Raw genomic sequence first — 21,218 nt, 5'->3', positions numbered from 1 at the left:
TTTCATCTTTGGAGATAAAGTACCAAAGAATGCTTCTCCTGGAAACAAGAGAAAATATAAAGGGAAAGTTGAGCAAGAAAGTGCCATCATTCATCTGAAACCAAGCTTCATGATCTATAACCTTCATATTAAACGGACTGTGTGAGCTAGAACAGGTTGAACTGTGAATGGCCACCACTCCTCACACTCCCATCTCCTCCCAGAAGTTATTTTTGCTGCATTCAAATTTCCTGCTGCCTAAATGAAGGCAATGCATTAATTCTTGTAATTAAATGTAGTGCAGCGGTATATTTGGGGCCTTATGGTGCCAGAGACCCGCATTTGATCCTGACTATGGGTGCTCTCTGTGTGGAGTTTGTATGTTCTCCCTGTGACTGCGTGGGGTTTTTTTTATGGGTGCTCCGGTTTCCTCCCACACTCAAGTCGTACAAGTTTGTAGGTTAATTGGCTTCAGTAAAAAATGTTTGTTCTGTATTGTTCTATGTTCAATAGGCCCGACTATGGGTGGACATGGGGATGGGACTGGACTTAGTGCCTTTCCCCACAGTGGGAATCATTGGGGGGGGAATGTTTTTTATGTTAAAGTTCTTTATTATTGTCATGTTTGTATTCTTTTTTTATGTGCTGCATTGGCAACAAGCATTTCACTACACCTAGGTGTATGTGACTAATAAAGAAACCTTTGAAACCTTTGTAAATTGTCCCTCATGTCTAGGATATTGCATGGTAGTGTATGGGTTAATCATTGGTCGGCACGGACTCAGTGGGCCGAAGGGCCTGTTTGCGCACTGTATCTCTGAAGCTATAGTCTAAAGCACTTGATGTTAAAGAAAGGACTGGTGGAGGCAGATATGATTGTGGTGTTTAAGAGGCTTCTGGACAAGCGCATGATTATGCAGGGAATGGAGGGATATGGATCAAGTGCAGGCAGAGGAGATTAGTTTATCTTGACATCATGCTCAGCATGGACATTGTGGGCCGAAGGGCCTGCTTCTGTGCTGCATTGTTCTATGTTCTAAGTTAAGTTGAATCCCAATTTGGCTTCTCTGATGGGAGTGATAGATTTGATGGCACTGGTTTAAAATTCAGTAGGGAGTGTTCCATGACCTTTTTGTTTAATCAATTTTATAAAATATTGAAGACATTATGGCTGGTACAATCGGGTCATGACTACTGCAGTCACAATAGACAAATGGTATGTTAGCCTTACTTTTCAGGGCCTGTCCCACTTAGCAATTTTTTTCGGCGACTGCCGGCGTCATATCGGTGTCGCCAAAGATTTTGAACAATTCAAAATCCAGCGGCGACAAAGAAAATGTTACGACACTTGAAAAAAACACCACGTGTCATACGTCACCGCCGTCTCACGCCACAAATTTTTCGGTGACCTGATACCTCAGTCAATGATGCCGGCAGTTGCCGAAAAAATTGCCAAGTGGGACAGGCCCTTTAGCCTTACTTCAAAATGTGACTGTGCTATGTGAATCAAATGATGTACTACATAATAAAGTTATCCTCTCGCAACATTAGTTATATTCATATAGCATGGAAACAGGCCCTTTGGCCCAACTTGTCCATGCTAACCAAGAAGCTCCATCTATACTAGTCCTGCCTGCCTGCGCTTGACCCATATCCCTCTAAACCTTTCCTATCCATGTACCAAATATATTTTAAATGCTGTTATAGTACCTGCCTCATCGGTTTGCTCTGGCAGCTCATTCCATCCCCTCGGGTTCCTATTAAATCTTTCCCCTCTCACCGTAAACCTATGTCCTCCGTTTTTTCAATCCCCTACCCTGTGCACTCACCCTATCTATTGGCCTGACGATCTTATACACCTCTATAAGATCACTGCTCAGCCTCCTGCACTCCAAGGAATAAAGTCCTAGTGTGCCCAACCTCTCCCTATAGCTCAGGCCCCTCGGGTCCTGGCAACTTCCTCGGAATTCTTCTCAGCATTCTTCCCAGCTTAATGGTATCAGGTTTGATACATTCTCTTTTCTTGTAGGCATTAATTGGGTTGCAGTGAGTGCAATTGCTCAGCCTCGAGCAAAGATATAGTTTGAGCATAGAACAGAGATATTTTGTCATCCATTTAATGTCTGAATAGGACTTTTGTACAACTGGTTGTAATTCAATGCTGGCCTGATGTAAACATGCAGAAGATCAGGGAGAAAGAGAGGCCGGTCCTCCAACCCTACTTGGTTGCTGCCGTTGGGTTCTGCATCAGATTGTAGAGTGGACTGGGTCATTAGATGCTAACTAGCAGTAAGGGGGTAAAGCAAGCTTTCACTGCCAAAAGTAATGGATTAAACGAGTTTAGACAATTGCTATCGAGCTTAAGTCCACACAGAATAATAACCGGTGGTAGCTGATGTCCTATTATCATTGGTATGTGGAGAGAATGAAGATAACACATTGCTATGATCAGTCATTATCATATAGCAGGGAAACAGGCCCTTCGGCCCAACTCACCCATGGCAACCAAGATGCCCCATCTAAGCTAGTCTCATTTGCCTGCGTTTGGTCCATATCCCTTTCAACTTTTCCTAACCATGTACATGTCCAAATGTTTTTTAAATGTTGTTATAACACCAGGCAGCACAGTGGTGCAATGGTAGAGTTGCTGCCTTACACCCACAAAGGCCCGGGTTCGATCCTGACTATGGGTGCTGTCTGTACAGGGTTTGTACGTTCTCCCTGTGATCGCGTGGGATTTCTCTTAGTGCTCCAGTTTCCTCCCACATTCCAAAGACGTACAGGTTTTTAGGTTAATTGGATTTTGTAAATTGTCCCTAGCATGTAGGATAGTGCTGGTGTATGAGGTGATTGCTGGTCAGCGCGGACTCGGGCCAAAGGGCTTGTTTTTATGCTGTATCTCTATAGTCTAAAGTGAAGTCTACCTGCCTCAATTACCCATCTGGCAGCTCGTTCCCTGTACCCACCACCCTCTGTGTGAGAAAGTGCCCCTCAGGTTCCTATTAAATCTTTCCACTCTCACCTTAAACCTATGTCCTCTGAGTTCTTGATTCCTCTACTCTGGGTAAAAGACTCTGTGCATTCACCCTCTCTATTCCCCTCATGATTTTAGACATCTATATAAGATCACCCCTCAGCCTCCTACACTCCAAAGAATGAAGTCCTAGCCTCCCCAACCTCTCCCCATAGCTCAGGTACTCAAGTCCTGGCAACATCCTCATAAATCTTATCTGCACTCTTTCCAGCTTAAAGATGCCATTCCTATGACAGGTTGGCAGAATGCAATACTGCAATATGAGCACAATACTCCAGATATGGTATTTTAGTGATGAATCAATCATCACTTTTAAGTTAATGCATAAAAAGGGCACAACTTTTAAAGCAGGTCTGTTTTATTCTGACCTTTACTACTGCTGCTGCTAATATAGACATTGCTAGTTGTCAAAATTTATAGCCAAATAAAATTAACCTTCCACAATTCTAGTGTTGAAGACTGCAAATGGCATTCTAACCCCTTCCAACACAGTTTAAGGAAAGTATTTACAGCTTTCACTACCTCTTCAAGAGGAAATTCTGATAATGATTCTGGATGCTGGTTTGTAGATTCATTGACCTCTGTAAATAGTGTGTTGGGAGTGGATGAGAAAGTGGGATAACATAGAACTAGTGTGAACGGGTGATCGATGGTCAGTATGAACTTGATGAGCCGAAGGACCTATTTCTATGCTGTATCTCCAAATAAAACTAAATGCAAGCTTCCAAAGATACGTCCAATATCCTCCCATAATAAATTATCTGATATCATGCCATTAGATGATTTCATTAGGTCTGCTAACATCATAAAAATGATGAGTGGTGTTGTCAAAGGCACATCCCACATAAAAAATTCCATTATTCAAGGAACTTAGAGGGAGGAGGACAATCATAATGGCAGTTCTCCAAGACAATGAACATTTTGTACAAACTGATTTATGTGTCAGAATATTGGGAGATTTTAATTAAAGAAAGTAAATTGGCCATAAATATTCCCTGAACTCCCTGTGAAGTTGCGTGCACTGTTTAGGATTCCTGGCCTTTTCTAGTGGCCCACGATTTACTTTGGTAATTGGACCAGACTTTAGAGAGACAGCATGGAAACAGGCCCTTCGGCCCACTGAGACTGCGCCAACCAGTGGTCACCCAGTACACTAGCACTATCCTACACATGAGGGATAATTTACAATTTTTACCGAAGCCAAATAACCAACAAACCTGTGCATCTTTGGAGTGTGGGAGGAAACTGGAGTACCTGGACGAAACCTATGCGATTACAGGGAGAATGTACAAACTCTGTACAGACAGCACCCGTAGTCAGGATCGAACCTGGGTCTCTGGCGCAGTAATGCCCCTGTCCCACTTAGGAAACCTGAACGGAAACCTCTGGAGACTTTGCGCCCCACCCAAGGTTTCCGTGCAGTTCCCGGAGGTTGCTGGTGGTTGCCGGAGGTTGCAGGTAGTGGAAGCAGGTAGGGAGACTGCTCCTCCGGGAACCGCACGGAAACCTAGGGTGGGCCACAAAGTCTCCAGAGGTTTCCGTTCAGGTTTCCTAAGTGGGACAGGGGCATTAGGCAGCAACTCTACTGACGTGCCACTGTGCCGTCCTTTGTTTGTGAAATAATATCACTAAGTTGCTTTCAGGTTTCCCAGCAATTTACATCCATTTTTTAAAAACATTTTATTTCTTGAAGGGTATCCAATAAAATATGTAATTATACAGTTTTTTCAACGAACAATTCTAAAATGAGTTACCTTCCATTTTCCCTTCTATACAATACTTCCTTAATGTCAAATATCATTGAAGATACAGTTCCAGTGGCAATTAGATCATATCCAGTTACACTTATTAATTTATCTGCTCTATTGTAACTGCCACTTCCAGTTAAAAATAGTACATTTACTTTTGCCCTTTTAATATATTTCTATGCTTTGACTCCAAGAGTGCAAGAAATTGCAGCGAGCTGTAGATGTATCCCAGTCCATCACACGGACAGTCCATTATCACTCCCTGCCATTGCCTCCATCTATGCTTCCCATTGGCTTGGGAATGCAGCAAACATAATCAAAGACTTTTCCAACCCTGGCCATGCCTTCTTCTCCCTGCTTCCGTCAGGCAGAAGATGCAGAAGCGTGAAACCGTGCACCAGTAGATTCAGAGACAGCTTCTTCCCCTCTGTTATCTGTATTGTCCCATTATGTTACTCCAAAATTAAGGTGATGTTTATCTGTTGAAGAAACACAATTGATGTTTACACATACACGTCTCTCTCATATTGTATAAACATGTTTGAGGACAACGATATACTATGCACAATGATAGAAACGTACAAATCGCAAAGAGTAATAGAACAGAACTGATTCCCACAAGGAGATTGAGCTGTTATCTTCATGATTTAAGTTTATTGTCACATGCACCGAGGTCCTGTAAAAAACATTTTGCTGCATGCTATCCAGTCCACAGAAAGACTATACATGATTACAATCAAGCTGTCCACAGTGTACAGATACAGGACAAAGTATAAGATAAGGTCCACAAAAATAATCCTATGGTCTCCAATGATGTAGATGGGAGGCCAGGAACGCTCTCCACTTGGTGAGAGGATGGTTCAGTTGCCTGATAACAGCTGGGAAGAAACTATCCCTGAATCTGGAGGTACATGTTTTCAAACTTCTGTAGTCAAAATTTAACCTGGGTGTCCGGCGCTGTAACACAGTAACTCTACCGTTGCGCCACTGTGTTGCTTCCGTGCTGAATGACTCTGTGACTGAATTAATTGTGAAGTGACATTTGTGAATAACATTAATTTTCTTAAACTTTTTTTACAGCAGAATGTCTGAAGGCAGGTTGAGTGCAAAGGCTCTATATGGTGAGTTGCAGTCTTCCTGAGATCATTATCTTGTATAGTCTTAGATATGTGCATCTTACAATCTGATTGTGTGATCATGCCCAAGTTTAACTGCACTACATAGTTACTACGTGTTAGTTACATATCTTCAAGTGGCAAGACACTAAGTCCTGGAATTTCCTGCCTTTACCTCTTTTTACCACTGCTTCTCTTTCTTTCATCCTCGCTTAAGATAGCCCATAAAATTTGATTCTTGACCAAGCTTTCAATTGTCTTTCTGAAAATACCTTTACAAGGTTCAGTTTCAGAGTTTGTTTGATAGCATTCTTGGGAAGTATCTTGGGATCTCTGGACATGGAGGTGTATAAGATCATGAGGGGAATAGACAGGGTGAACACGCAGTGTCTTATACCCAGGATAGGGGAATCAAGAACCAGGGGACATAGGGTTTAAGGTAATAGGGGAACCATTTAATAGGAACCTGAGGTAAGTTTTTCACACAGTGGGTGGTGGGTATATGGAACAAACTACTAGAGGTAGTTGAGGCAGGTTGTAACAGCATTTAAAAGGCATTTGGACAGGTACATGGATAGGATAAGTTTAGAGGGATATACTGTAGGCCAAATGCAGGCAGGTGGGACTAGTGTAGATGGATCATCTTAGTTGGCATGGGCAAGTTGGGTCATAACCTGTTTCCAAGCTGTATGACTCTGACCTTTGTTAAGGGTGATATAAAACTGTGGTTAATCATGTTAAATGCAAATTATGATAGTACTACCAAGCATTATGCTGGATTTTCATAACTCAATCCCAATTTAAGGGCAATGCCACCATCTCACACCTGTGCTGCAATCATCCAGAGAGAAAAACCATAGAGACACAAGGAACTGCAGACGCTGCTTTATAAAATAATTTAAAAAACACACAAAGTGCTGGAGTAACTCATCAGGTCAGGCAGCATCTCTGGACAACATGGATGGGCAATTTTTCGAGTCTGAAGAAGGGTCCCAACTTGAAATGTCAATTATCCATGTCTTCCAGAGATGCCACTGAGTTACTCCAGCAATTTTTTTTTTCTAAGAAGATGAATCATTTTGTTAGTGCTATATTTTAATTGAGAAAAACATGAATTCTTTATTCGTGGATAAAAGATTACTTCTTCTTCTTCTTGCGTATGGCGTGCACAGCCTAATGTTGTAGGTGAACTTGTTCTATTTGATCTATATATTTGTGCACGTCGGGTTGAATGCATTAGTCAACACAGGGTAGACCACGTGAAGGTTGCAATTTCCCACCCCAAAAGATTACTTGTAGTGAAGAATAATTGTATAATTAGTGCAATGTCGTTCCAATGATGGTCACTTTCTTAGGGACTATCCTTTAGACTTTTAGAGATACAGTGTGGAAATAAGCCCTTTAGCCCACCAAGTCCACACTGACCAGCAACTCTATACAGACAACACCCATAGTCATGATCGAACCCGAGTGTGCTGTAAGGCAGCAACTCTATCTCTGCGCACTGTGCTTCCCAATATGCCATCTGTTCTGACAACTGATGATGTCTTTCAGAAAAATGAGTTATTTGACTCAGATCCCTCAATAATTCCATTTGCTCATGGTGTGAATTATATCCATTCTGTTTGTCTCCTTCTATACTTTCCAACATTGTGAAGCAGAATGTTTAACTTGGGAGATAGGCACAAATTGCTGGAGTAACCCAGCGGGTCAAGCAGCATCTCTGGAGAAAAGAAATAGGTGACATTTCGGGTCAGGATCTTGCTTCAGTATATTGCTTTTCTCCAGAGATGCTGCCTGACCTGCTGAGTTACTACAGCTTTTTGTATCTATCTTTGGTATAAACCAATATCTGCAGCTCCTTCTTACACATGCTTAACTTGGATCCACTTTTCAAAATGTGAATGCTATGACTGACATTGTTTTGTGCTCTTTGGTTTCATGGTGCTTCATTGTCACTTGTGCAAATGCACAGAGAAATCCTTTTCTTACAAACAGTGGAGTATTCCCATACCTAAGCACAATCCCCGATTAGAAAAGTGTTCTGAAATAGTCCACTGAGCCCACATGCAAGAGCTGCCATGTTTTGGCGCCATTTGCAAAGTCCAGTCCGCCTTCTAGTGTTTATGAACGGTGCCCGATCCAGGCAAGCCCCAGGCTTCTGCAGGGCCTCCAGCCGTCGCCTCCCTTGGACATGTGGATTGACCTGACAACCCCCTCTCTTCATTAATGCTGTGTTTATTTAGTAGTTGGGGCAACAGTTTTCATATCCGTTTCCATTTGTTGTCATGTTTAATTAAATGGCATTCATGGACCACAGAGCAAATACGAGGTTTATTTTTGCCATAGACCTAACAGGTGATTCCCCCTCTTTAGGAGCTGTTTGATTTGTCTTTTTCATTTACAACAAAACTTCAACCACAAAATCAATATACAGGAGTCAATGTTCAATGAGATGAATGGTGGAGAGAGGATTTGTATTTGATCTCTGACTTAAGATGAAGACTTGATCGAATTATCCTAGCCAACATTCATGGCTTTTTAAAATTAATAGTTTGCTAAAAATAATATGTTTATATGGCTAAAAATGATCATGAGTAATTCATTATCATTTTTTAGTCATTTCAAGACATTTTTAGAAAACTAGTTATGTAGTTTCCTCATTCCTTTAAAATGAACACATAAGTGATATCATAAGTCTGAAGAAGGGCCCCGACACGAAACATCACCTATCCATAAGATAGACACAAAACGCTGGAGTAATTCAGAGGGTCAGGCAGCATCCTTAGAGAAAAGGAATAGGTGACATTTCGGGTCTGAACTCTTCTTCACCTGAAAAAGGATTCAGCCTGAAGAAGGTTCCGACTAGAAATGTCACCTACTCCTTTTCTCTAGAGATGCTGCCTGACCCACTGAGTTACTCCGGCATTTTGTGCCTATCTTCAGTATCAACCAGCATCTACAGTTCCTTTCTACACATCACCTATCCATGTTTTCCCAGAGATGCTGCCTGACCTGCTGAATTACACCTGCAATACGTCCTCGCATATCTTAATTTCATCTCTTAATTTTGGGGTCTATTCTGGTTTTGTCCATTTAATCATCTTTATGTTTACTTGTCCCATCCTTCGGGTAGCTATGGAAATCCTCCCTTAAGCTGTCCTCCTCATTTCTTTCTTCCTTTAAGTTTTGCTCTATAAAACTAGGCCTGTAAACCAAGTTATTTTGCCCATCTACCCTGCTCACACCTTTAGTTCAGTGTTTTGTATTGCTAGATATCACTTATAGAACACAGTACAGCACAGGAACAGGCCCTTCGGCCCACAATATCCGTGCCAAACCTGATACCAACTTAAACGAATCTCCTCTGCCTGCACATGAGCCATATCCCTCCATTCCTTGCCTATTAAAAGCCACTTGAACATCACTATCGTATCTGCCTCCACCACCACTCCTTGTCATGCATTCCAGGCACCAACTGCTCTCTGGGTAAAAAAGTACCCAAGCCAAGCGTATCTCTTTTAAACTTTGCTCTTTTAACCTGAAAACTGTGCCCTCCAGACATTGACGTTTCCACCTTGAGATAAAGGTTCTGACTGTCTACCCTATCTAGGCCTCGCATCATTTTAAATACTTCTATCAGTTCTCCCAAAGGGGAAGATGCAGAGTGCAGAATATAGTTTTCTGCATCGTAGAGCTTCACTTCCACAGACCAAGTCCAATGTCCGCAATGGGGTAGAGGTGAATCGGACAGTATCCTCGCTTATGTAAGGACCGTTCAGAAGCCTGGTAACAGAGGGGAAGAGGCTGTTTTTGACTCTGGTGGAGTGCACCCCTTTGTACCTCACCCCTAGTGCGTAGGAGAGTTTCTGTATCTCTCTAAGACTATAATTTCAAGTCTTTACCCAACTGTTACCAATAGAGGAACAGTGCTTTAGCAAGTTGTTATCAGGCATCTGAACCTCCCATCACCAACTAGAGAGCGGTCCTGACCTACCATCTACCTCATTGTAGACCCTCTGACTACATTTAATCAGACTTTACTGAACTTTATCTTGCACTAAACATTATTCCCTTTATCCTGTGTCTGTCCACTGTGGATAGCTTGATTGTAATCATGTATAGTCTTTCCATTGTCTGGATTGCACGCAAAAAAAACACCTTTCACTGTACCTAGATACACGTGACAATAGTAAACTAAACTAACGAACTAAGAAAGAACAACATGACATGAGGAGATTAAACACAATCTCTCTAATTCTTAGTTATCTCTATGTTGAAGACAAGATCAAAAGAATTTGCGCATGTTTAATGTGTCTTGTCATTTTCCTGTGGTATTGAATCTATAATGAAGCTTTAATAAGCATGATTCAGAGTTTTGACGGCTCCATCCAATTACAATTGACATTGTGGCAGCAGAACTTGCACATAAGTATTTCTTTCCAAGGGGGAACAAATTTCTTGCAGTGTTGATGATCCACTTAAAATGAAAGGCTGGTCACATCATTTCAAAGTGGATGTGGAAGATTTAGTTTCATAAACTTTTGATTACATTTTTTCAACATTTAGCACGGTGGCACGAGGTAGAGTTGCTGCCTTACAGCGCCAGATCCTGATTATGGGTGTGTCTGTATTTTTCCACGGAGCACCGATTTCCTCCCACATTCCAAAGACATGCAGGTTTGTAGGCTAATTGGCTTGGTATAATTTTAAATTGTTCCTAGTTTGTAGGATAGTGCTGGGATCACTGGTCGGCACGGACTCGGTGGGCGAATGGCTTGTTTCTGCACTGTATCACTAAACCAATCTAAACGTGACAGAATCTTGTCAGTCAAAAGAATTGATTGAAAGATACAGCACGGAAACATGCCCTTCAGCCCACCAAGTCCATGCCAACCATCAATCACCCGTTCACACAAGTTCTAAGTAATCCCAAATTCTCATCCCGTTCTCCCAAGGCACCAGGGGCAATTTTACAGAGTTCTGGTTCAAGGGGTATTGTTGAAGGAAGTGCCCTCGCAAGAGCAAAGGTGGTTCAGGATGAGTTAGCAACTGTGCCAAGTCATCATATGGGATGACCTCCTTGCTGAGTATCAAATACACCAAATAGCCGACCGCAGGAGACAGCGAGCAGAGCTAGCCAGCCTCACTCGCTCCTTCATCTGTTGCTCTGCTGGTGCCCTACATATGCAGTCAGCGTTGGGATGCATTCAAGTTTTTTTTCAGGCTAATTAAAAAATTCTGATTATGCATTCCCTTGCTAAAACCCAGAAAAGATCAAAACAGGTTCTTAAATGAAGAGTCAAGAATAGTCTAAACGAGAAGATATTAGTAACCTAGTAACAGTGAATTCTTTACCACCCTGGTGCAAAGCTATTGAAATTTAATCTTTGAACTGTGAAGAGCTGCTGCATGGAAGGATTCCACGATTGGTTGAGGCTGCTGATATTAGTTTAGTTTAGAGATATAGTGCAGAAACAGGCCCTTTGGCCCACCGAGTCCACGGCGACCAGCAATCCCCGCACATTCCTTCTGGAAGGTTCTCCCATCTCCACAGAGGAATTCTGGAGCTCTGTCAGAGTGACCATAGGGTTCTTGGTCACCTCCCTGACCAAGGTCCTTCTCCCCCTGCTCAGTTTGGCCGGGCGGCCAGCTCAATGAAGAGTCCTGGTGATTCCAAAGTTCTTCCATTTAAGAATGATGGAGGCCACTGTGCACTGTGCTGTAGAAATTGTTTTATACCCTTCCCCAAATCAGTGTCTCACCACAATCCTGTCTCGGAGGTCTACGGACAATTCTGTCGTCTTCATGGCTTGGTTTTTCCTCTGACATGCACTGTCAACTGTGGGACCTTATATAGGCAGGTGTGTGCCTTTCCAAATCATGTCCAATCAATTTAATTTACGACTGTTGGACTCCAAGTTGTATTAACATCTCGAGGATAATCAATAGAAACGGTATGAACCTATGCTCAATTTTGAGTGTTAAAGCAAAGGGTCTGAATACTTATGTAAATGTAAAATTTCAGTTATTTCTTTAGAATTACTTTGCAAAAATTTCTAAACACCTGTTTCGTTTCTTCATTCTGGGGTATTGTGTGTAGATTGATTTTAAAAAAATGAATTTAATCCATTTTAAAATAAGGCTGTAACATAATAAAATGATTACGTGTTTTATTGCCTGGTGTTTTATTGCCTGATGGCTATATAAGGAAGAAGCTGTTCCTGAACCTGGTTGTCACAGTTTTCAGACTCGTATATCTTCTTCCTGATGGCAGGAGTGAAATGAGTGCATGGCCAGGTTGCTGTGGGTCTCTGATGCTGGCTGCCTTTTTGAGGCAGTGACTCCTGTAAATCCCTTTTTAATGTTGGGGAGGCCTGAACCATGAATGGACTGGGTAGTGTTCACCACTTTTGCAGTCTTCTCCACTCCTGGTTGATCGAGTTGACAAACCAGGCCAAGGTGCAACCATTTGCTCCACTGTAGTTTAAGAGTCTTCTCTGACATACCGAATCTCCCTAATCTTTTCCGGAAGGAGAGGCATTGATAGGCTTTCTTTGTAATTACATCAGTGTGCTGAGTCCAGGAAAGATCTTCAGAGATATGCATGCCCAGGAATTTGAAGATTTTGACCATCCTCCCGTTGATGTAGACAGGCTCATCCTTCCTTTTCCAAAGTCCATAGTCAGTTTCTTGGTTTTACTAGCATTGGGAGCCAGGTTTTTGTGCTGAAGAAGGGTCATGACCAAAAATGTCACCTATCCATGTTCTCCAGGGATGTGCCTGACCTGCTGAGCTACTCCAGCACTTTGTGTCTTTTTGTTAACCAACAACTGCAGTTCCACTTTTCTGCACAAATAACTTTATTCCCTAATTGAGATTGGGGTTCACTTCAGGGAACAACGGATGTGAAAAATCCAATTAAGAATGAACCAAGAAAATCAAATTTTACATTTGATTAAGACAATCACTATGGATTCATATCATGGAAACGGGTCCTTTGGCCTAACTTGTCCATGCCGGCTAAAATGCCCCATCTAAGCTCGTCCCATTTGCATGAGCTTAGCCAATATCACTCCAAATCTTTCCTTTAAATACAAACAATAAAGTAACACCAAAAGACCATAAGACAGAGGAGCAGAATCGGACCATTAAGCCTATCGAGTTTGCTCCATCATTCGATCATGGCTGATCTATATTTCCCTCTCAACCACATTATCTTACCTTCTCCCCATAACCTTTGATGCCCTTACTAATCAAGAACCTATCACTCTCCGCTTTAAAATTATCCAACGTCTTGGCTGAAGTCACTACTGGAGCGACTCAGCAGGTCAGGCAGAATCTGTGAAGAAAAATCGCATCTATCCATTCCCTCCGCAGATGCTGCCTGACCTGCTGAGTTCCTCCAACGCTTTTTTCTCAAGATTCCAGCATCTGCAGTCCATATCTGTATACCTCTTGAAACCTTTCCTATCCATGTACTGGTTGGTCCATGTGTCTTTTATAGTACCTGCCTCAACTACATTCTCTGGCAGTTTATTCCATATACCCACCACCTTTGCAAACATTTCTAAACAACTGTTTTCGTTTCTTCATTCTAGGGTATTGTGTGTAGATTGATTTAAAAAAAAAAGAATTTAATCCATTTTAAAATAAGGCTGTAACATAATAAAATAATTACGTGTTTTATTGCCTGATGGCTATAAGGAAGAAGCTGTTCCTGAACCTGGTTGTCACAGTTTTCAGACTCGTATATCTTCTTCCTGATGGCAGGAATGAAATGAGTGCATGGCCAGGGTGTTGTGGGTCTCTGATGCTGGCTGCCTTTTTGAGGCAGTGACTCCTGTAAATCCCTTTTTAATGTTGGGGAGGTCTGAACCCAGAATGGACTGGGTAGTGTTCTCCACTTTTGCCGTCTTCTCCACTCCTGATTGTTCGAGTTGCCAAACCAGGCCAAGGAGCAACCATTTGCTCCACTGTACACCTGTAATTCAAGAGTCTTCTCTGACATACCGAACCTCCCTAATCTTCTCAGGAAGGAGAGGCATTGATAGGCTTTCTTTGTAATTACATCAGTGTGCTGAGTCCAGGAACTATGTGAAAAGGTTGCCCCTCAGGTTCCTACTAAAATGGGCTGCTCTTACCTTAAACTTACTTCCTCTGGTTTTTAATTCCACTGCCCTGGGTAAAAATCTCTGTGCATTCATCCTACATATTCCCCTCTATAGAATCACTCCTCAGCCTCCTGTACTACAAGGAATAAAGTCCTTGCCTGCCAAACGCTCCTTACAGCTCAGGCCCCTCCAGTCTTGGCAACATTTTGGCGAGTCGAGACTGAAACAACTCGGTAAAAAGCGCGCGAAAGTCGCCCCCTGCGTCCACGTGATCGGTGCAGCCAATCCGAGGGTTTGACTAACCAAAGTCACCACCAGTTGTCGCGACAACATCCTCATAAATCGTCCCTACACTCGTTCCAGCTTAATGACATCCTTCCTATAGCAGGGTGATCCAGTTTTGATGTGGTACAAATGTGGCCTCACCCATATTACATATAAGGTCTGAATAGAAGCATATAGTTGGGCGTGCACAGATTCATGACTAATGGTTGCACTTTGATCATTGAGAATGTATATATTTTTTTGTCAGTTTATTGGCATCTGTAAAATTGCCCCGAGTGAGTGTGCAGGGAGTGCGTGTGAAATTGGGATAGCATTCAACTAGTGCGAACGGGTGACGGATGATTGGCATGGACTCAGCGGGTCAAAGGGTCGAAGGGCCTGTTTTCATGCTGTGTCCCTGAACTAAACTGCGCAGTGATGTTAGGAAAGATAGACACAAAGTGCTGGAGTAACTAAGCAGGTCGGGCAACATTTCTGGAGACAATGGATAGGTGACATTTTGGCACGGGACCTTTCTTCAGACCCTTACTCAAAAGGACAGGTTGTCATGCACATGGGTGCTGTTTTGCGTTCCACGACTGGCTTGTAGTTAAAGTCTGAAGAAGGGTCCCAACCCAGAAAGTCACCAGACCCACTGCGTTTCTCCAGCAAATTGTTTTTTCTCTCAAGATTGCAGCGTCTCCAATTTCATGTGTCACATAATTAAAATTAATAGGTTTGAATTCCAGTTACATATTTCTGAAACACTTTTGCCCTGTGGCCTACATTGGACTGGTATTATTTGACTAGTAATCAGTAGATAAGAGACCAAATGTTTTCATGTCTGAGCCAACTTGGTACACTATAATCTGCTGCTCGCCTGATACATTTTTTTCTACACAATGTAAAGGTTACCAGTAAAGCCATAAATAATTCTGAAAGATTTTGGTTTTATTGCCCCCTTACCCTGACATCTAAGGGTGAAATCAACTTAGAATGAAAATTGCTCACATTAATAATGACAGGTCTTAAATAAACCATGTTTTGACTTCTGACTCTCATATCAAAGTAAACTGAATAAAAGATTTAGCTTTGCCTAATCCTGAGTGTCACACTGCTTCACTAACAGTGAATTTTTAATGCTTTGCCGTGAATTTTCTGATGTGATGTCCTATTTGATAAGCTTGGCAGAAAGTCCGTTCAATTTTCCATTGATAACGTGAATTTACTTTTGCTTTTTTTGGGACATTTTGTTACTTAAACATAATGTGTTTCAAGGTGAGATGGGAAAGATTTAATAGGAACCTGAGGGGAAGCTTTTTCACACAGAGGGTAGTGGGGATATGGAACGCACGGCCAGAGAAGGTCGAGTCATACAGCATAGCAACAGTCCCTTCGGCCCAAACTTTTCATGCCAACCCAACATGTTCCATCAGTGCTAATCCTACCTGCCTGAGTTTGGCCCATATATCCCTATAAACCTGTCCTATCCATGTATCTGTGCCAATGTTTCTTAAACATTGTGATAACACCTGCTCAACTATCTCTTCCAGCAGTTCATTCCATACAACCACCACCCTTAGTGTAAATACGTTACCCCACAGGTTCCTACTAAATGTTTTGCCCCCTCACCTCAAACCTATGTCCTCTGGTTCTCGATTCCTGTACTCTCGGCAAAAGTCTCTGTGCATTTATCTGGTTTAGTCCTCTGATAACTTTGTATACCTCTAAGATCACCCCTCATCCTCCTAAGCTCCAAAGTAATTGAGCCATTTAGACACAGCATGTAAATCGTAGCATGTAGAACATAGCCAGTAGAACATGGGACAGTAAAAGGTAGATACAAGGAACTGCAGATGCTGGTTTACCAAAAAAGACACAAATTGCTGGAGTAACTCAGTGGACCAGGCCGCATCTCTGGAGAGCATGGCTAGGTGACATTTTGGGTCGGGACCCACAAAGTCCATGCAGAACATGATGCCAAGTTAAACTGATCTTACATGCCTGCACATGATCCATGTCCCTCCATTCCCTGCATATCCATTTGCCAATCTAAAAGTGCTTTGAATGCCACTATCGTATCTGCCTCCACCACCACCCCTGGCAGCTCGTTTCAGGAATCCGGCTCGTTTTATGCTAAAAACATGTCCCGCGCCTCTCCTTTAAACTTTACCCCTCTCACCTTAAAGCTATGCCCTCAAGTCTTTGACATTTCAACGTTTCTAAGTTAAGTAGTTGATCCATTTAGGTACGACTCTTCCCTGAACTCTTGCCTTTCTGTGCACGGTCTGGAATGTAGGAGTGGCACGGTGGTGCAGCAGTAAAGTTGCTGCCTTACAGCGCCAGATCCTGACTACGGGTGCTGTCTGTACTGAGTTTGTACGTTCTCCCTGTGAGTGCGTGAGTTTTCCCCAGGTGCTCCAGTTTCCTCCCACACTCCAAATACGTACAGGTTTGTAGGTCAATTAGCTTTGGTAAGTTGTATAATTGTCCGTAGGTTAGTGTATAGGGTGATCACTGATTGGCACTGACTCAGTGGGCTGAAGGATTTGTTTCCACTCTGTATCTTTAAATTCTAAAGTAAAGTCTAAATACTGAAGAGAGTTTGGCCTCTGAATAAATTTGAGCTGCATTCATATAAATTATTGATCATTGGTTGAATGCTCCTAAATTGAGTATTTAAATAGCACTCCTCTATTTTGCTCAGCTTAAAACCAATGCCTTGAGAGATGGAATGTTTTCTCCCAACATTGAACAGAGACAAAAGATGGCAGGAGTACAGATATCAATGGTGAAGAAGCAACGCGATCCCTGTTCAAAGACCGACAATGCTGATTAATATGAGCCTCCTTTGACAACTTGTGAACTGACTATCTAGTTTCCGATCAATAAAAAGAGCATTTTTATAGCAACTTTCACAGCACCCCAAAGCCCTTTACTGCCAATGAAGTGATTTCAAAGTTTACCATTTTAAAGACAAAGATACGCTTAAGGTCCCTGGAGACAGGGACAAGGGACAAAGTGTGTAGGAAGGAACTGCAGTTGCTGGTTTACACTGAAGATAGACACAAAATGCTGGAGTAACTCAGCGGGTCAGGCAGCACCTCTGGAGAAAAGGAATAGGTAACGTTTCAGTTCAAGATCCTACTTGAGACAGAGTCAGGGGAGAGGGCAACTAGAAGTATGATAAGGTACAGAACAAATCAGAGCCAGCACTGATGACCCTGGAAAGGTGGAGCACACAATGGTCCATTGTTGGCTGGGGAGTTGATAATGAAGGGATATATGGATGCAAACAGTGGAACTGGCAGGACGATTGGGGTGGGGGGAGGGACGGAGAGAGAGCGAATGCAAAGGTTACTTGAAATAAGTGAGTAAAGTATTCCGACTGGGCATGCCCAGGTCATAGGTCACTCGTGATAAACATTCTCGGCAACTGTGCTGCTGCATGTATATAGACCTGCGTTTCATCCGTAGTCAGGATTGAACTCGTGTCTTTGGCGCTGCAAGCGCTGTTGAATTGCTACTGGACCGTCCCCTCCCGAGTGTCCCATCCCTGTCCGGGGGTGGCCGGAGATGTCTGGGGTGACCCTGGACTGACGGGACACCGGCCTGGAGCAGTGGCGGCCCAGGCTTACAGCCAGCGCGGAGAAGAAGCTCTAACTCCAGCCCAACTCTGCCTGTCCTGCCGGGTTAACGGGCAGCCCTGGGCTGACGGGACACTTCTTCTTGGAATTAGCGCTGCTTCTCCGCGCTGGCTGTAAGCCTGGGCCGCCACGGTTCTGGCCAGGTTCCCGTCAGTCCAGGGTCACCCCAGACATCTCCGGTCGCCCCCGGACAGGGATGGGACACTCGGAAAGGGACGGGGACGGTCCAGTGGCAATTCAACAGTGCCAGAGACCCGGGTTCGATCCTGACTACGGATGAAACGGTGCCGGAGACCCGGGTTCGATCCTGACTACGGATGAAATGCAGGTCTGTATTCATGCAGCAGCACAATTGCCCTAAATGTTTATCGCGAGTGACCTTTGACAAATCCCATGATTCCTTGCTTTTTTCAGAATACCAACCTCGCTTATTAGAGAAATCAATATATATAACATTGGGTTGTAAGCTGGCCAAGCAAAATATGAGGTGTTCCTCCAATATGCTTTTGGCCTATCACCCTTTGTGTAAAAAAAAAAAGTTGTTCCTCAGGTTCCTATTAAATTGTTCTCCCCTCGCCTTAAACCTATGACCTCTGTTTCTTGATTCCCTTACTCTGGGTAAAAGACTGTGCAATTACCCTATCTAATCCTATCTTATGCCCAGTTTATTCGACAGATTGGTTCTTTGTTTTACATCTTACTCTAAAAGGCAAGCATACCTGTGGCTGCTTCACTTTCTTAGTATTGTAATTAATCTTCAATGTTGTTTGGTTAGCTCTAGTCTCTAGAGTGGAATGTAAGGCCCACACCAGCTGATTTAGAAGCTAGTACTTTGCCAATTGAGCCACAGTTGACTTGTAATTATCTTTGCTTGCAGTCAGGGTGTATTTTTACATGCACGTGACACAGGAAGCCCTCCAGCCATTCCATACATGCCAGACCTTTCCAATCAAAGATCCTATAGCAGAAGATCTTTGGTTCCAATCAGTCCCATTCCTGCTTTCATTTCCCTCCCACACAATCCCCAACTCCGCAACACAATTTCTACTGCCATCCAGCTACGTCAAAGACGATTCACAGTGGCCAATTAACTTACCAGCATGTCGTTAGTGAGCAAAGGGTTGAGGTTTATTACTGTCACGTGTACCGAGGTACAGTGAAATGCTTTCTTTTGCATGCTAGCCAATCAGATCATAATATTCGGGGAATCACAGTGGCGTAGCAGTAGAGTCGCTGCCTTGCATCGCCATTGACACGGGCTTGATCCTGACCTTGGGTGCTGCCTGTACAGATTTTATTTGTTCTCCCTGTGACTGTGAAGGTTGTCTCCAGGTGCTCCAATTCCTCTCACATTCCTCCGAGGTTAATTGGCTTCTGTAAATTGTCCCACCGATAGAATCAGTGTACGGGTGGTCATTGGTTGGCGTGGACTCGGTGGGCGAAGGGCTTGTTTACACGCGCGATATCTCTAAACTAAACTAAACCACTGTACATAATTACAACCTAGTCAAACTCAAGTAAAAATAGATAGGGCAAAGGAGAAGATACAGAATGCAGAATATAGTTCTCAGTATTGTATCAGTTCCAGAGACAAAGTCCAACGTCCACATTGGGATAGAGGTGAATCAGAAAGTACCCTAGCTTCTGGAAGGACCGTTCAGATGCCTGATAGCAGAAGGGAAGAAGCTGTTCCTGAGTCTGGTAGTGCGCGATTTCCAGCTTCTGAACCTTCTGCCAGACAGAAGCGGCGAGAAGAAGGAATAACTGGGGTGGGACGTCTTTCATTATGTGGGTCGATTTTCCAAGGCAGCATGAAGTGTAGATGGAGTTAGTGGTGTGAAGTCTGGTCGTTTAGTTTAGTTTATTTTATTGTCACTTGTTCCAAGGTACAGTGAAAAGCATTTTTGTTGTGCGTTATCCAATCAGCGGAAAGAATATACATGATTCCAATCAAGCCATTTAAAAAAATAAAATTAAAAAACCCAATGATTTACAATAACCCAGTTGTTGTGGGGAATTGACCTGAACAAGATGAGGAATTTCTTTAACCAGAGTGCGGTGAATCTGTGGAATTCATTGCCATCTGTGGCAATGAATTCCACAGATTCACCGCACTCTGGTTAAAGAAATTCCTCATCTTGTTCAGGTCAATTCCCCACAACAACTGGGTTATTGTACATGGAGACAAACATTATTACAGAAGCTTGACAGAAATACTGACAGCCTTAAATGTGTTTCCATCAGCTTTAGTAACTCAATAGTCCGAACACAAGGGAAGTTGGTGCTGCTTGTGTGCACCTGTGGTTTTTCACTGTTTATCTAAGCAGCACTTGTGGCTACCTTCAGTGTACTTGGAAGGTAATGAGATACTGCTAAAGCGGGAAAAGGTATTCTTCTTTCAATCGAGTCTAGGAAACTGGATAAGTCAAAGGAAAAGAATGTGGGGCAGCAAAACTAAACAGTACCTCCTACTCATCTGAATGTTAGCCAAACGTTATGAAGCATTCCATTCTGGTCTGAATTAGTTTTAATTTCTACTGGGAATTAACCCCATGATGTCTCGTAGTTCTTTTGGATAAGTATCCTACCACAGCACGGTGAGTTGCGGCCTTACAGCGCCAGAGACCAGGGGTTCGATCCTGACCATGGGTGCTGTCTGTACGGAGTTTGTACGTTCTCCCTGTGACTGCGTGAGTTTTCGCCGGGTCCTCCCACACTCCAAAGACGTGTAGGTTTGTAGGTTAATTGGCTTCGGTGAGAATTGTAAATTGTCCCAAGTGTGCAGGATAGTGCTAACGCACAGGGATCGCTGGTCGGTGCGGTCTCAGTGGGCCGAAGGGTCAGTTCTCACGCTGTATCTCTAAACTAAACTAAACTATATGGTTTGTATAAGAACTCCATCTCTCACGGACATCAGTTAGTTTAGTTTAGAAATAAAGTGTGGAGACAGGCCCTTCGGCCCACCAAGTCCATGCCGACCAACAATCACTCATTTACACGTTCAATCTTACACACAAGGGACTATTTACAGAAGCCAATTAACCTACAAACCTACACGTCTTTGGTATGTGGGAGGAAACTGGAGAATCCATAGAAAACCCACGCGGTCACAGGCAGAACATACGAACGTGCTGCTAGAAGCTCATCTCCTCGGTGAAAGACGCTCTTTGGTCTGCCCGAAACCTGTTGACCTCCCAGCAGAGCGAGATGTCGCATTGGGAACGTTGCCGACTAAGTCTCTCCCGACCGCAGGAGTTCGTGCTGAGGGACGCACTGAAACTTGGTGCAGCCAACGCCAAGGCTCTGTGGGAGAGGAC

At 43.2% G+C, this 21,218-nt stretch overlaps 1 protein-coding gene across 3 annotated transcripts in view; it reads left to right on the top strand.

Moving 5' to 3' along the window:
* Positions 1–21,218, top strand: part of eps8l2 (EPS8 like 2) — a 104,224-nt gene that overhangs the window by 39,075 nt on the left and 43,931 nt on the right. For 2 of the 3 annotated variants that reach the window (XM_033039035.1, XM_033039037.1), the window contains exon 2: positions 5,842–5,882. In XM_033039035.1, coding sequence (XP_032894926.1) covers positions 5,846–5,882 — 37 coding nt within the window. In that variant the 5' untranslated portion in view covers positions 5,842–5,845. The remainder of the gene's footprint in view (positions 1–5,841; positions 5,883–21,218) is intronic. The other variant, XM_033039036.1, reaches the window with a different exon arrangement.

The sequence above is a fragment of the Amblyraja radiata genome, chromosome 20, assembly GCF_010909765.2.
Source record: "Amblyraja radiata isolate CabotCenter1 chromosome 20, sAmbRad1.1.pri, whole genome shotgun sequence".
Classification (NCBI taxonomy): Eukaryota; Metazoa; Chordata; class Chondrichthyes; order Rajiformes; family Rajidae; genus Amblyraja; species Amblyraja radiata.
This window is presented reverse-complemented; position numbering and strand designations above follow the sequence as displayed.